The sequence below is a fragment of the Larus michahellis genome, chromosome Z, assembly GCF_964199755.1.
Source record: "Larus michahellis chromosome Z, bLarMic1.1, whole genome shotgun sequence".
NCBI classification, from domain to species: domain Eukaryota; kingdom Metazoa; phylum Chordata; class Aves; order Charadriiformes; family Laridae; genus Larus; species Larus michahellis.
In genome coordinates, this window is record NC_133930.1 from 35,420,431 (window position 1) to 35,436,298 (window position 15,868).

At 34.5% G+C, this 15,868-nt stretch overlaps 1 protein-coding gene across 4 annotated transcripts in view; it reads left to right on the forward strand.

Annotated features, from left to right (window-relative positions):
• CCDC171 (coiled-coil domain containing 171) overlaps positions 1-15,868 on the forward strand; it is a 154,810-nt gene that overhangs the window by 66,616 nt on the left and 72,326 nt on the right. For 3 of the 4 annotated variants that reach the window (XM_074570479.1, XM_074570480.1, XM_074570482.1), the window contains 4 exons: positions 695-811; positions 5,627-5,853; positions 6,511-6,693; positions 8,420-8,605. In XM_074570479.1, the coding sequence (XP_074426580.1) occupies positions 695-811; positions 5,627-5,853; positions 6,511-6,693; positions 8,420-8,605 (713 nt within the window). Of the gene's footprint in view, positions 1-694; positions 812-5,626; positions 5,854-6,510; positions 6,694-8,419; positions 8,606-11,088; positions 11,226-15,868 lie in introns of those variants that run through there. The other variant, XM_074570481.1, reaches the window with a different exon arrangement.

Sequence of the window (15,868 nt, forward strand, 5' to 3'; positions counted from 1 at the left end):
GGTTAATGAGTAACAAATAGTAATGTAATTATAAATAGAGTGTAAAGATAAATTTAATGGCGTTTTGAAAAATATAATTTCTGGATTTGTAATTTCTTGATTTCTTGACAAGTGTAATTTCCCCTAAAAGGAGATGCTTAGTCTGTTAAGCACTGAAAGAAAAGTTACAGTTGCACACATGAACTCATACTGTTCAATATCCTTGACATTGGTGTTACGGATTTCAGAGCTAGGTGCTACCGCATCTTCTCTTTGTAATATTCCTAAATGATTGACCATCAACTTATTTTTTGAAAATATATTTCCTCTTCTTTTATTAATCACTTTTAATATTTATTTCTACTAAAATGCAAAAAGTTGTTTTCTGATTGAAGTAAAATATTAGTACAGGATTTCTAACTTTTTCTTTAGAGATTATGTAGTCCCCCTGTCCCTTTCTGTTACCAGACCAAGGTCATGCTTCTCCCTACAAGGATAAATGCTATCAAAAATGTTTCCCAAACTAGGAGATCCGTCTACTCTTCTGTTTCAGTAGTTCTGGAAGCATATTTAATACAGTTTAAATTGTCCTGAAAGAAGAATTAGTTTGTGGGTTGCATACTTAGTTTTGGTCAATTTCTGAAAGAGCTGGAGATGGTACTGTGTCTTATCCAAGTTATTCAGTTTTATTGCTAGCTCCAATTCTATTTCACAGGTCACGATGAGGAACAAATGCACTGCATTGAAGTACTCAACTGGTTTACTAGTTCTAACCTCCTTGCTGCAATAGTCAGTTCTGTCACAGAATTACAGGATGTTGTAAACAAGCCAGGTAATTTTAAAAGTCTATTCTCGTAGTAGAAGATTTAAAAAAATCATCAGGTGGTTACATCATTTCCATTTTTAGGATTTTATCTAAGCTATTCTGGAGCAAATCTCTGGAGAGCTGTATTTTTGGAACAGATTAATTTTCTTTAATTGGTGATATGATACTTTATCATTACAGTATATAGAGTCATGGAAACAGAAGGCTGGAGAATGCTTCTAGAAAGCATATGAACAGTTTTGTCTGCTTTGTTGTGAGATAGAAAAAAAAACATCTACACCTCGCCAGTAGATATTTGGTTAACTTGTTCTTAAAAGCTTCCAATGAAGTAATACTTACAAGCTTCTTAGTTATCTGATTCCACTGTGCTAATATTTGAGAAGTATTTTATGGAAGCTCAACCTAATTTTTTTCCATAGATAATATCTACATCATTTCTGTCTATTTGATCTGTGCATTTCTTAAGTGCAGGCCCTAAAACTGACACATATTCAACCTAGGACATTACCACTGCTGAAAGGAAATAATTTCCTGCTGTGTTTTATATGATATGAGTCTAGAATTTCCAAATCTGGAAAACAGTTGAGTTTGCGGGACACTGTTTTCATCTGGTTTACTTGCTATCTTGTGCTTTTTGAGAGAGAGATAAAATGCTGTCAATTTTAACAACATATAGCAGTCCTTAGTTTGTCTGTACTGTGTTCCCTCTCTAAGTATGCGCTTAGTTAGATTTGTGTCTAGATTCCTTAATTTTCTCAGTCTGTCGTCATATAGAATTCTACTATGCCTATGGAAAATTTTAGTGCTAGTCTCTGGAAATGTCACCTCTTTATTCCCAGCTGTTAACTATCTTCCTTAATTTCTTTGCAGTGAGGGCTGATATAAGATCTCACTTGGTTCCTCTGCATTGCTGTCATCCTTAGTTCTTTGATACCTGGTAGTTTCGAAGTCCCAACAATTCTGTCACAGAATAAAGGATATTAAAGGAAGGATAAATTTATATGAATAAAGGGAAATAGCAGGACAGAGAGAAGGTGGTATATTTCCCAGAAGCTTGAACAGTAACCTGGTAACAGAAGTCAGCCATTGAATCAAAAGTGTTTTGATACAGTTTCAGGTGCTCTATTCTTTTATCATCCTTTTTTCAGTAACTTAAATTTACATCCATACAAAACAAAGTTTGAACTGTATTTCTGAATATTTATAGGGTTTATACTGCAAGTGCTGCTGTGTATAGAGTATTGAGTAAGAACAGCAAATTGAAAAAGGATTAAGAGACGCTTTACAGCAACATTGATGTCCTGAAACGACTAGTTAGAATACCCTAAACCTCATGATACTTTGCTGGTATTGAAGTATAGGAGAATTCGGGTGGACTCCGTTTACTTGTTACCCCTGTACTCAACACAGTTTAGATTTTGAGAATTAGGAAAAGCCATGCTGAGAATGTTATGGTCAGTCAGTTTGGTGGTTCTTTCATAGTTATCTCTTTTTTAAGTCATTTTCACAGAACCTCAAGATCTAACTGCTCATGCATTACTTGGAATTCTGTTGCTTATGAGATCAAAAGTCTCCCAAGAACCTTTGGTTTGAAAAATAGTAATAAATTATTTAAAGTTTGACATGAAATTTCCAGAAGTATTGAAGTGATAAGGCTCTGAAGGAATATATTTGAAAGAAAGCTTGCATACTTAGGAAATTATGTTATGTTCTGTAAGTCATATTTCAAATAGGATTTAAACCTTCAAACTGACTTAAATTATTTTGAAATTTTATTAATGTAAATAGGCAATCTAAGAGGCATCTGCTGTCTTCAGAACTTGAAATAATGGCAGTTCCAGATTAGACTGCACATCAGAGGAGAGAGTAGGTGCTACCTGGATCTACAATATGGATTGGTTCGGTGTCTTAAACATTACTTTTAAAGATGGCTTGGTTCTGAGGAACCATTTCAGGCAGGTGAGAGAAACCAAACCCGGATCACTCAGATAACACTGGAAATATTTTGCTTGTGCACTCTGGTGATTTCAGGCACAGTTCTTGTACTTTTAACTTTTAAAAATGTGGTTTTCGTTTGACATTCACGATTATTTCTCTTCACACTGTTCATTAGTTTAGTTCTCATTCCAGCATGTCTTGGCATGATCTCTTAGCTTTAATTTGAATACAAGTTCATTGAAGTGTAGGGTTTTTTTGTTTCATGTGGCTTGTTTTTTTGTAAGGTTAGTTTTGTAAGTTTATTTGAAGAGACTCTGTACTGCGATAAACTAGAGAAAGTAAAGGTCAAGCTTTTTGAACACAAATATCATCAACTGTTACATACACAAAGCTTTTGAAGCCTTGCATGAAAATTTTAGTCTTGTGCAGTACTACTAAGTTCATCCTGCTGACTGTTCTATTTTACCAAAACAAAGAAGAATTCTTTCTTCATCTGTCAGTGACGATTTGCCACTTTTCATTCTTTTTCTTCATTTGTTCAATGTAAGAATTAATTAGTCTTTGTGATATACCTGTATTTGTGTTAATGATTTCTTATGCACATCACAATGTACATACTTTAATGCTTTAATTGTAGTTCCTTGATCCTTCCTGGGCAGGTACTTAAAATGCATATACTTAAACCGTATATTCTCTTCCGAATCATTATAGATACACTTCCGTATGGAATTGCATTATATTCTCATTTCATCTTTCAAAGCAGTCAGTAACTTACATCAACATACTTTTGTGTATTTACTCCAAAGTGCTTTTCATTAAAATTAAACAGAGGTGCTGAGTTGCTTTTTTATTCCCAATCCCAAGGAAGTGCCTTAAATTGTGGATGCTGAACTATACTGAATAACGAGAAATGGAATGGAATGATCATTTCACAACGCAATGACACAATTGCCTGAACTATTATTATTAATTCATTTTTAATACAGTTAAGCTGGAGGTTCTAGAAGTAAGGAAAGGGGCTGCCATCCTAGGTACTGCACATATGGAGAAATACTGTGTTTTCTGCCAGGAAAATTATCTCGTGTAAAATGAGATACCAGGTGGAAATATTAGGATGTTCATTGACATCCTTGTTTCGTTATTTACTGAAATAACATCAAAGGAGAGTTTTTTAGAAGGTTTTGTTGTCATCTTAAATGGAAGGCAGTACAAATGATGTTCTTTTAATTTTAGGTTAATTTAACTAAACATTCAAACTAGTGAATGCATCATGTCTGGAGAAAAGAGATGGTCTTTGAAACTGAAAGACAGGTAGGACAGGATAATCTGTCATAAGAGTTAAAATGATGAAAGTAGTTTATCTTTTAAGTGATCAGTAATAGAGAACCAATGTAAGGAAAAAAGAGGAGCCTTGGCAAAAGTACACAGAGCATTAGAATAGCAGTTTCTTCTGGGTACGAGAATAAAATTTTTTTGTTTTGTTGGTTGAATTGCAAGGTAACAATGCTGGATGAGATTTTTAGCTTTAAAGATTAATAGAAAGAGTGCTATTTTACACATGAGAAAAAGACAGATTTACTACTACCTGGGATTATTGAGAGCATGTACTCAAAAATGATACTCCAGTTAAGCACTGGAATCATTGGAATGGTGGTATTTTGAAACCAAGCAGGAGAATGGCTCTGAAAAAAGAATGTTTGATTTTATCATGTGCTTTTTTGGATTTTATTTTGTTTGCTTATAGATAAATTTCATCTCATATGTGTAAATAATAAATTCTTTATGATGAGAATCGTAATCTAAAAATACCAATAATCACGTTTTGTTTGCTTTGCACCTTTGTCTTTATCCTTGCAATGTATAAAAAGAAATTCTTTAACTTAAAAAAGCTACGGTTATTTTTTTCTGTTTATACTCCTAAGTAAATATTTCATTCACTGCAGCAACAGGAGATCTGCTGTACTACTGAATGTAAATAAGCTCTTCCATGCTTGTCATCTTACACTGATAGTATCATAAGACAAGTAATGACAGATTAAGACCTGCCTAGCAGAGGGAAAACTAAATTACAAGACTTTTATTAAGGCATAAATAAACCTATTAACTGTTATCTGGAATACCAATTAGTGGAAGGAGCACTGACAATTTTATTTATCAACATTAAACACAATTATTAATTACAGACCTGATGAATCTAGCAGTAAGCAGGACATGTTGGGTGTGCTGGGGCCTTAAGTCCATTATATGAGAAGGATGATTACCAAAATCCTGTGGGGAAATAAGTAATTGTAGCTGTAAAATTTTAATTGCCTTGGAATAAGGTAAATTATATTCTCTTGTCTCAGAATATAAATAGTATGGCATTAAGGTACCAAGCCTCACTAATTTTGAACAGCAAATGATTTAGACATCTATAGAGGGGAGGGAAGAGGAGTCAGGAAACCCTCAGAAATTTGCATTGTAAATATTGCGATAAAATTATTTACCATGTGCCATCACATCTGACATACTTGACCTGGCTTGCATCCATCTTACATGTTTTCTGAATTACAAAATTAGAGCACCCAAGAAAGACTTAAGAAAGTACAGTATTGGAGGACAACATTAAAACAATTGGAAAATTATTCTTTGACAAACAAATCATACTCTTTTGAATCCTATCCTACCCTTCCATTTAAAGATTGATAGGAGTGCTCATTGTTAAATACAGAATTTGTCCCAAAGTCTCTCTGAGATATTCCGGTGAGCTCGATCTTCCACTCTTTAATGGAAATTTCCTCCTGAGTATTTTGAAGATGCTGTTTGTTGTTCTTGCTTGTTTCCCACTGAAAACCCTGCAAACTAATAACCTACTTGATGTTTCTTTTTTATTGTTTCTTAAAGATCCAAATCCCTGGCTTTCTGGACACTTACTTGTAAGTGCAGCCAGGAACTCCTTTTCAAAACTTATGGACAAGCTGAATGTAATAATGGAGACTGTTCCAGCAGACAGCATCAGGAGCATTACTTATCTGGAGAAAGACTCCTTAATACAGAGGCTGGCTCATGGACTTCAGAGAATAAATACCCAGGCCCTGGAAGCTGGACTGTGTGACAGACTACCCATTATGGTATGCATATTTATAGTGCTACTTCACGTAAACAGTAGGTTCACAGCGTAAGTGTTATAGTGAAGCTCTCTTCATAGTACTGTTAATTTTGTTTCAGATTGTTTATGAGTCCATTACATTGACGTCAACTATATAGAGAATCAGAAGTTCATTTGCAACACCCAAAAGTGTTAGGGTGTGAATAGATCTTTAATTGTCAAAGAATTTCAAGATGAGATTTGATATATCCAAGAAAAAGATTTTTTGAAGGTCTATCAAAATTGTATTTACTTTATAAGAACAAACTTGCTTTCGGCTTTAACTAAACGTTAAGGTTGGTTTTTTTTTTTTTTTTTTTTCCCTCCTTCCCACTGTTCTGTCTCTCGGTATAGATACCCTTGTTTCCTTTAACCAAAATGAAAGGATAAATGCTTTCTCACCTAATCTGTCTTTTATTGTGAGTCTTACGTGAAAACAGGTACTTCCTTAAAAACAGAATTTTCTGTAACCCTCAACACTAGGTGAAACAAGTTCACATTTTTTAACTCATGTGTGTCTTTTAGAAATGGAGGACAAAATGGCAGCTTTGTCTAATTTGCTTGTGTATTAAATGTTATTGATTTTATTGCTAAAGTAGCACATTTTATAGCACGTGAATTTGTTTCTGTTTATTAACAGAAAAGCATAGCATCTTTGCAGAAGCAAATATTTGAATTTACACAAAGACTTCATACAGCAGAGGTGGAACGCCGCTCACTGCGCCTAAAACTTGCAGAATTCAAATGGAATTTCAGTGAGTTGAAGAAAGAAGCTGATAAAGCCCAGAGCCTGCAAGAGCAAGTAAATATGTTTAAGCAATCTGTAAGTATATTTGATTTAAAGGAGACTGCTTACAAGACATCCTCCTTCTTACACATTTTTTGATTTGTGTTCTTCTGAAAAACAAGTATGAAATCAATCTACCATTAATGAATTTTCCAGAAAACTTACCTTGTAAATGTCACTAAACTATAAGTCAGATGTATTTAGAAGTATCTCCTTACTGCAGGAGTTTCTCTTTGATTTGTAAAAGAGGTACTCTGTGTAAATTACATGTTTGGTCTTCATCAGTCCAGGTTTTCTTCCATATGTTGAAAGTACCGGTGTGTTTTATATATGTCGAAAGGATTTACAGAGTTCACTTCAACAGAGTAAAGACAGGTGGAATGAGGGTATGCAATAAGCACGTTCATGAGAAGTTCATAAAGCATAAATGTAGTATTTTAAACTCTGCATGGATATTCCTCAATATTATGCTAGACATTTGACTGTATCTTTGAGTATGGGTGATATCCTCAGCCAATCAGTGCAAATTTGAGTGTGGATGCTCAAAGGGAAGGAGTAAGGAGTAAGTTTATGGCAAGGAAAGTAAGGAGTAAGTTTATGGCAAGGAAAAAAAAAGCCCTCCTCTACACTCTCAGTAGCACATATATACCAAATTCCTTGGACCCTTTGCTGTCACTGATTGATTTATTAAAATACTATGGGTTTACTAACCTTTAAATAGCACTTTCCGACAGGAATGAGAAGAGACAAAGGTTCCTCAACAATATGAAGCCATAGTATAGAAAGTAATGGATACAGTGTTTGAGGGATTTATGCCATTTTGTGTCTTCCCTGTCATACTCGTGGAACTGTGCCTTCAGCCCTTCCTTCTTCAGGGAAGAAACTTGTCTTGCTTTTAGCCTGCTGGAGGTTCGCTGGGTACCCTTCCTCCAGTGCTTTTTTTCTGCATTCAGAATTGAGCTCACATTTGAGCTATCTGAGAAAGTGAATGGATAAGGATTCTTACACATGCTTCACAGGTGGGCCGTATAACTGCAACAGTCATGTCCCAGAATGAGCAGCATTTTCTGCAGCTGTGCCCAGTGTTGATCCTGAGGCCTAGTTGGTAGGCCAACTTGTCAGTATATCCCAATCAAAACATTTCCAAGCAAAGAATATATAATGGATGGTTTCACATCCATCCTCCTTCCTGTTCCTAGCTGGTAAAATGGATTTTTTTTTTTTTTTTTTACTTAAATTGAAAGGTTATATCTAATCATCTGCAGTTTTGTTTAGATGTTTTTTTCCCTTACAGTTCTGGGACAGTTAGATGAAATTGTTACGTTCTAGATTGTTGTTCAAACGTAGATGATGATTTTCCTTGAATAATTATTTCTTCTTTCTGGAACACTTTGGGGAGGGGAGAAAGAGTCCAGGAAGACGTTTACAAGATTTAATAAGATATGCACTGAAATGTGGGACATTGATCTGCTTATTTGCTTCTAAATATTGATTCTTTATAACCTGGGGTGCTAATTTGAATACAATGATGAATGCATACTGTTTACAGTACCCTGAATACTTTTTTGAAAAATACAGTGGACAAAGTTGCCTGACATTTTATTGTTCGGTGATCTGTCTTCATGTTAAAAAACCGAAGTATTCATCTTTAGCATGCTTTTGTTTTAGAATTTGATATGTTTGCAAGTGGAACTCTGAAAGTCAAGCATGTAAACAAGTGAATTCAGTTACACAATCAAACACAATTTATTTCCCTTATCAGAAATTGATCACCCATGAGAGGTTGGAAAGTGCATGTGAAGAATTAAATAATGCATTACATCGGGAGCATCAAGCACAAGTGCTTTTGAATGAACAGGCACAACAACTCCAGGAGTTAAATAATAAGCTAGAATTGCACTCCAGTGAAGAAGCAGATAAAAACCAAGTCTTAAGTGAAACTGTAAAGGTAAGATGATTATCCTTCTGAAACAGGCACCAGCAATTTACCTTTTGGTGAATAAGCCAAATATTGCACTTGTGCAAATACAATTATAGGAGTAAATGCACACATACTACTCACTCCACTGGAATTTTAGAGTACTCAGAAAACACTTTCAGGATGAAACTTAGAGGTATAACTTCACTTTTCTGCTTTTGGGACTGGGCAGTGTACACCAGTATGTGTAATCTTTGAAGTGTCTGGTTTTTAAATGATACGTAAGAGACAGCAGTTCTAGCTATCATGAGGTGTTTGCAGACTCTAGGTAAAATGAAGGAAAAAATACAGGAATACTTTATTTTTTGATAGAGATCATAAGAATACTTTAAAACCTGGATTAGCTGTTTCCTGAATATAATCTTAGGGTAGAGAATGCCTCTGTTAGTTTGGAATATGATAGGTGAGAGTACAGAAAGATCCTTTTTCATCAGGATTTAGAATATTCCCCAGACATTAGAAAGATTAATGAGGAAAAACATGATGTTATTAGCATCTCTGATCGCAAATCAAGGAGCAAAGAGAGAATAAAACGTTTGAAACCAGGTGGTAGCTCACATGGGAAGGGAAGGAACCTTGTGATGGCAGGCCAGTAATGTGTGGTGACCTGAGCTCTGCATCTTTCATTTATTTTTTACTTAAAGCAAGCTTTACTGCCTGTGTCTGCTCTTCAGCCCTACTACTGTCTTTACACCTCCCAGTATTATTCTGTGAATTGATAGTTGAGCAAAAGAGACTGCTTCACTGGTATTTTGAGAAATGAAAGCACTTGTGATTCTGAGGAAAATTTAGGAAGTGATAAGAAATGTCAAGAGGTGGGAGGAGAACCAAAAAGATACAAGCTACAAAACTAGTAGGAATGTCAGAAACCATTGTTGAAAACGTAACAGTGAAAATGGATGTCAAGAAGGATGACTTGCAGCAGAGTTGAAGTTTGAACTGATATACACTGGAGGAAGCTGAAGGATGTTATTAAATTTATTAAGGAGGGTTTTCATTAACAGTATTATTTACTAAAAACACCTTACCTCACTAAGGGTGAAAGACAAAGACATTTCCGATTTACCTGTTGGTTTTTATGGTTTTTTTCCCTCCCTGTCCCCTAATTTTGGTTGTTTCATTTCAATGTAAGAATAAGCTTGTCTACTGTTTAAGTTAGGTTTCTTGTTAATGCTATTGCTTTTTTATTTCAGTTATAATTACAGTATGTATAAGCCATTAGATTTGTGTTTGATTTCTTTGGGAAATACTTGATTCAAGACTTTTAAGTGGATATTAGGATCATAAAGAAGGGAAGGAATAGAAGACAAATATTATTTGAAATTTTCATTAGGGTCTACTCTTTATACATTAATGCATGATATTTCACCATGTTTTACTTCCTATATAAAACATACCTTCACATTTGTTCAGAGGAAATGAAACAAAAAGTCACTTGTAGGGCTTTAAAATATAGGATGGGGTTTTAAACAAATATATTACATGGATCATTGGATACTGAATTAGATTTCACAGCTTCCTTTTTTTATTAATTAAAGGCTAGATAGAAAATTTTGAGACAGCAGTGATCCTAAATGGCATCCTAATTCTGCAACCCGCTAGCAGTTATTTGCTACTGGAACAGCTTGATATCGTGTAAAATGCTTGCTTATAGCTGAAAGCTGTAAAGATACAATACAATGTAATAATATAGCTGTTGTACTAGGATGGAGGCTAAGAAAGTTGATAAAATAAGCCTTAGAGCTGAAATTTACCACTTACAGTTACACTGATTTGGTTTTCTAAATGTATTACTCCATAATTCTCAGTCTTTTCCATGGAGGAGACTTGGGCCAAATTTAAGTTGTAGATTTGTTGCCGTCTACTCTCCCTAAACTTCTGTTTAAATTCCAGAAGGTTGATTAATATCTATTGATTCCTTCATGACGTTTATTACAATAGTTAGCCCAAAATGGCATTGTAGTTGTAACAGTCTGTATCTGTGACTGTATCAAGGAAAGAAACAAGATCAGTTGTGGTAGCAAGGCAACACACATTCATGATCTAGTGTTTCTTGATTTTTTTCTCATCATGCATAGGTGATTTTATAATGTGTACTTCCTAAATCATGATCTCGCCTTCAATTTTTATTGTTGTTTTTTTACGGTTCTGAACCTGTGATGAATAAGTGCTTCCTAAATTCAAGTAGCAGTCTAACACAAACTACTTTGATACGAAGGGGTAAAAGGACTTTCTTTTATTTTGAGCTCTACATTTGGGTTTTTGAAATTGAAGAAGTCTTTCATAAGCTTTTTTTTTCCCCACAGTTAACCACAATCCCACTTTATTCATGGCTTCATTCATGAGAGGCAGAAATGCTCTCTGCCTTGGCGTTTTAACTGACAGACCTTTTTCTCTTGTCTCATCTTGGGTTTTGTGCCTTAAAATTGTTTTGGTTTTTTTTTTTTTTGTAGCTCTTGTTTTGCAGTACAGTGGAACAATCTCATCTCTGCAATAATCAACCTTGACCTTGTAAAACAGTGTTCTTACAGTTGCATAAGCTTTAAAAATCTTAAATAGTACAGAAGTATGGGAAAAAAAGAACTGCTGCACTGAAAAAATGGACTAGAAAAAACTATGCCTTCATCTTCATCTTAACATACAAAATAATCTGTTGGTCTAGACTAAGTATATATAAAAAGTTGGAGAATGTGGTGGTGTACAAGCAATATTGGATGGAGTAGTGTGTCATGGAGTAAAAAAACTTGCTTTGAATTCTTTATTCATAGTTTTTAAAAAGGTAAGAAGGGGAAAAATAAAATATTGGGTACTTTTTCTTTTGGTAACTTATTTTTAAACTTGTTCACACTTCAACAGCAATCAGTAAGGAGATACTTTGGTGTTCACGTACTTTCATAAAGTAGGCTTATTAAAGGAGTAATACTTAATTTCTTAGCTTTATCGGTTCAGATTTTAATCCTGTATATTTTTATCTTCTTAATGGCATATACCATAGAGACATCCAAGGTAGCCAATTACATGCAAGGTCAGCTGGAACTAAGCAACTCTTTTATACCACTTTTTTTATTAGAAGAGGTAAATCAGTAGCTCTGATTCCCCTGCCTTTCAAGAGAAACTTTTAAACAGGCATCTATAGCAGACCTAATTTTTAGTCCTTATAGAAAATATGTCTTAATTCCAGTAAAATACTTTTTCTTTCTATTGACAGGCACTGTGTGTATATTTACTTCATTTTAGTATTTGTAATAAAAACAGTATCTTTTAAATAAGCTTTAATTTATGGAGCGTGTCCTATAAATTGTTAATAAATAACTCTGTGTGCATTTCAAGTGCAATATATGTTAAATCATGTAACTTGCTACTGGTCTGCCTCAAATAGTCTTCAATACATGTTTTAGAAGAAGATACCCTAAATTTTCTGTTTGTTTACTCTTCCGAGTTTAGTGAAGCTGCCGTTGATTTATGACAGCATAAGTGAGAAAAGAATCTCATCCAGGTGCTTTGATAACACTTACAGAAAAACAGTTTTCTGATGGGAAGGTTTGGAGTATTTATTTTCACTAGCTATTTAATTTAAATAATTATATTCATATTCTGTTTTCAGAAAGTGTAGTATCCTTTGCTAAACAGACACATCCGAATTAATTAGATTCTGGTGGAGACTGGAATTTCCAGGTTTTTTAGAAGTGGATGATTTCCCTGACGAGGCTTTTCATTCTTAGTGTGGGTATCAGATGAAGGTGCTGCACAATTTGCTGCTGTTTGTTGCTTTTTCTCTTCATACATTTATAGCTACATATTTTTCCCCTGAAAAATAATTCTAATTATTTATGCAATTTCTTTTATTAATACCATTGCAGACACTTTGCAAGTCAGTTTTGTAGTTGGCTATTTCTGCAAAGGATGCAGTATTCTAACTTATGGAAAGGTTAAAAGGCCTCACTTACCTGAGGAAGACTAAGTGATTTGCATGGTTCTCAAACAGAACAGCAAAGATAACAGTCACTAGAAGACCAAAAAAGGTTTTGGCTTTTTTTTTTTTTTTTGGTAAACTCTATGACCTCTTCAGTTGGAAAGACTGTTAGGGTTTGGGTGCACTGAGGAATACTGTTGATTCGCAAAAACTTGTTTGTCACTTTGTCAAGAAATGCCATTTCTGTGCATTGCTCAGTTAAATTAAAAGCTGTTCTTTAAAGAAAGCTGTATAGCTGATTACCATTAGCATCTAACTTAATAGAGAATTTGTATTAATCAAGTTTAGCATGTTAAAGAGAAGCAAGCTCCCCTCTGAATAGGTTAGAAACTAAAATTCATAATTCATTAATTAAATGATTTTTTTAAGTTCTCATACTCTCTATGTTCTGAACACCTAAATAATTCACAAAGTAGGTAAGAATGGATTATCATTGCCATCTGCTGCATTCGTAGTAAAAGGAGGTCATAAGTTTTCTTATTGCAATAAATCGCAGGTTAAACAGTTTTGTCATGTATTTCAGTTTGCGTTAACGCTATTTGTAAAATAAGTAAGCCTGCTCATTCTCCTTCTCTGTTAAATAACTTCTACTACTGATAACTTCTTAGGTAGATAGTCTTCAAAGACTTAGGTCAACTAAAGACTTCCCCTGGAGCTGATCCTTTGTGCTTTCTTGTTTAAAGATTGCAATGCACTGTACATGGCATTTAGGTATATGAGTAGGGATAGTCTTCCCAGGCATCCTTCTGGCAGCTGCTGCCTTACGTAATAGGAGAGACAAATAGGAAAGCATCCTGTTGTGGGCTGCACCTGAGAGCTTCTCTTCACAGAAGGGAAGAGAAGACGACTGTGACAAAGTCCGCATTCTATTACTCAATCTCCACTTCAGATATCTAAAACTTAAACCTCACCTTAGATTTCTCTCTTCTGTGGTTTGTCTGTGAAGTTTGTTTTATTGTCTGTCTGCTTTATTATCTAACTTTTTTTAAAGTCACAAACCTGTGCATTAAATCTTCTCTTGGAGATAAATAATTGTACTCTTATTCTTTTTAGCACTTTGAAAGCAGCTCTTTATGTTGTGGTGCACAGCTCTCCTTGCTTTGCTTCTCTGGTTAGCCTCTACGATTCGGGGTCTAAGGATTGCCCTGTTCTTTTTCCACTTTAGAGATCATGTCATTAGGAATATTGATCCCTCCGTTTCCTCACAGAACGAACTTATTTCCAGGCAGGTTGTTAGGTCTGTGTATTTCCTTTGTTCTGTGCTGAGAACATTCATCAGTAAGTATCAGCATGAGTAGCCTGGAGGGACTGAGGTCAGTACATGGCCTTTAGAAAAGTATTGTATTTGCTCCATAGTCATCAATGAAGAAACCACACAACTAGCAACCAAGTTGTTGAAGGTCTGCCTTAACTTTTCTGAGATAGGCTTTCTGTAAAATATGTAAGTAATAAGCAGAACAGGAGAAAGAATACAGTTAAAATTTGTAGTTATGCACTAGTTACGTGTTTGCACTAACCTGAAGTTCAATAAAACAATAAAATTTTTGTGTTACTGTTTCATTTATCTGAAGTTCCTCTTTTATCCACTTTTCAAGTTGAATGTCAGTAATAGTTCATAGTAATTTGTGCAATGTTAAGATTTTATATTGAAATTTGAACACTTCTTCATACCAGATGAACATTTTTTGTTACTTTTTAAATTATCCTTCTATAAAATATTTGATTGGTTAGTATTAAGAATATTACTCAGGCTGGTTTTGTCAGGCAAATTCTTTACTGTCTTTGTATAGTAAGAAAATAATAAAATAATCTCCAAAATTCCTTCTACTTTACATTGAGAGAAGAGTGAAAGGAATTGTCAGTTTATTACATGTATGTTCAATCTGTTCAGGTGTAAACATTATTTCTGTAATAAGAAGAGACATCTCTATGTTAGAAAAATTCATATTTTAACATGTCAGAGAGTTTAACTGAGGAAGATGCTCTCACCGTTACAGCAATTTGGGTGTAATTTAGGTACTGAGAGAGAACACTGCAGTAAGTCATGATTACGTAACATCACTTTAGTTAATTTTTGAAAGCTAATTATGACCAGGAGTTAATTTCCAAGTAAAAGTAGGTTTCCCCTTCTTTAGAAAATTATGGAGTAAGTTTGATCATGCTAGTCTGATTCAGTAGTATAATTTCAATAGTCATTTTACTAGTCACGCACTTAAGTGCACTTCTGGTAGTTTGCAGAGGAATGCAAGTGATGAAGACAGGTAGAATTGTGCCCAGGAATAAAGAAACTAACGTGGAAACGAGAGTCAATTATTTGGTCTGTTAAGTTCCTTCTCAACAGATGGGCGGGACCTTGGGTTTTTTGATCTAACATATCGATGAGTGGCACACAGTGAAATCTAGAATGCTTTAGTTATGTCTTTACAGTGTAGTAATGTTGCCTATTTCAGAGAATACTTTTTATCTTGAGTCTATTTGCTGCACTGTACTGTTAAAAAAACAAAAAGAAATTCTGACATTCTGTCAAAGATTAAATAAAGAAAAGTTGCGTGAAACAGGGCATTTTTATAGTCTTTTAAAAGTAACTTCCAATATTTTCTGGGTATTCCACTTGTAGGAACTATTTACCTCACTTAGGGTGAGCAGAGAATAAATGGAACAATATTGGGATCTAAAAGCTTAATGGTTTTATTGCTGCATTGTAATTGTACTAATAAACACCTCTGTCCATGACCTTGGAATTTATAGTGCAGTGAGAAAGATTTATTGACATCTAATTTGGAAGAAAAATGGGATTATTGTGTAATTACAGTGTGTGGTTATTAAGCGTATGTACTTACATACTGTTTATCCCTGTTATTTCAAGACCTTCAACTATGTTTTTAGTTTTCACTCAAAAATACAGAAGGCTTCTTGGTAAATCCAGTGCCTGGGAGATCTTCGTTAAATTACTGGGTCAACTACAAAGTAACTTCGTTACCTTGAGATGTGCAGAGGGGATCAATAGATCTTTAAAACAGCATGTGATGTTTTTAAATAAATGTTCTAAACCCTATTTTTCCTAGTAGTTTAGGTATCAATGTATAGGACTTTCTGCTATACAGGTTCTTGATATACAAGTCCTTTATACATAGATTTGCTTCTTGCTTCTGTTTATCTAGGATGTCTCTAGGGCCCCATCATTTTTTCACCTTAGTCAGGTTTTCCCGTGATCTCCTGTTCTGTTTGTTGTGAAGCTAACTCTGTAAAGATCTTTTATA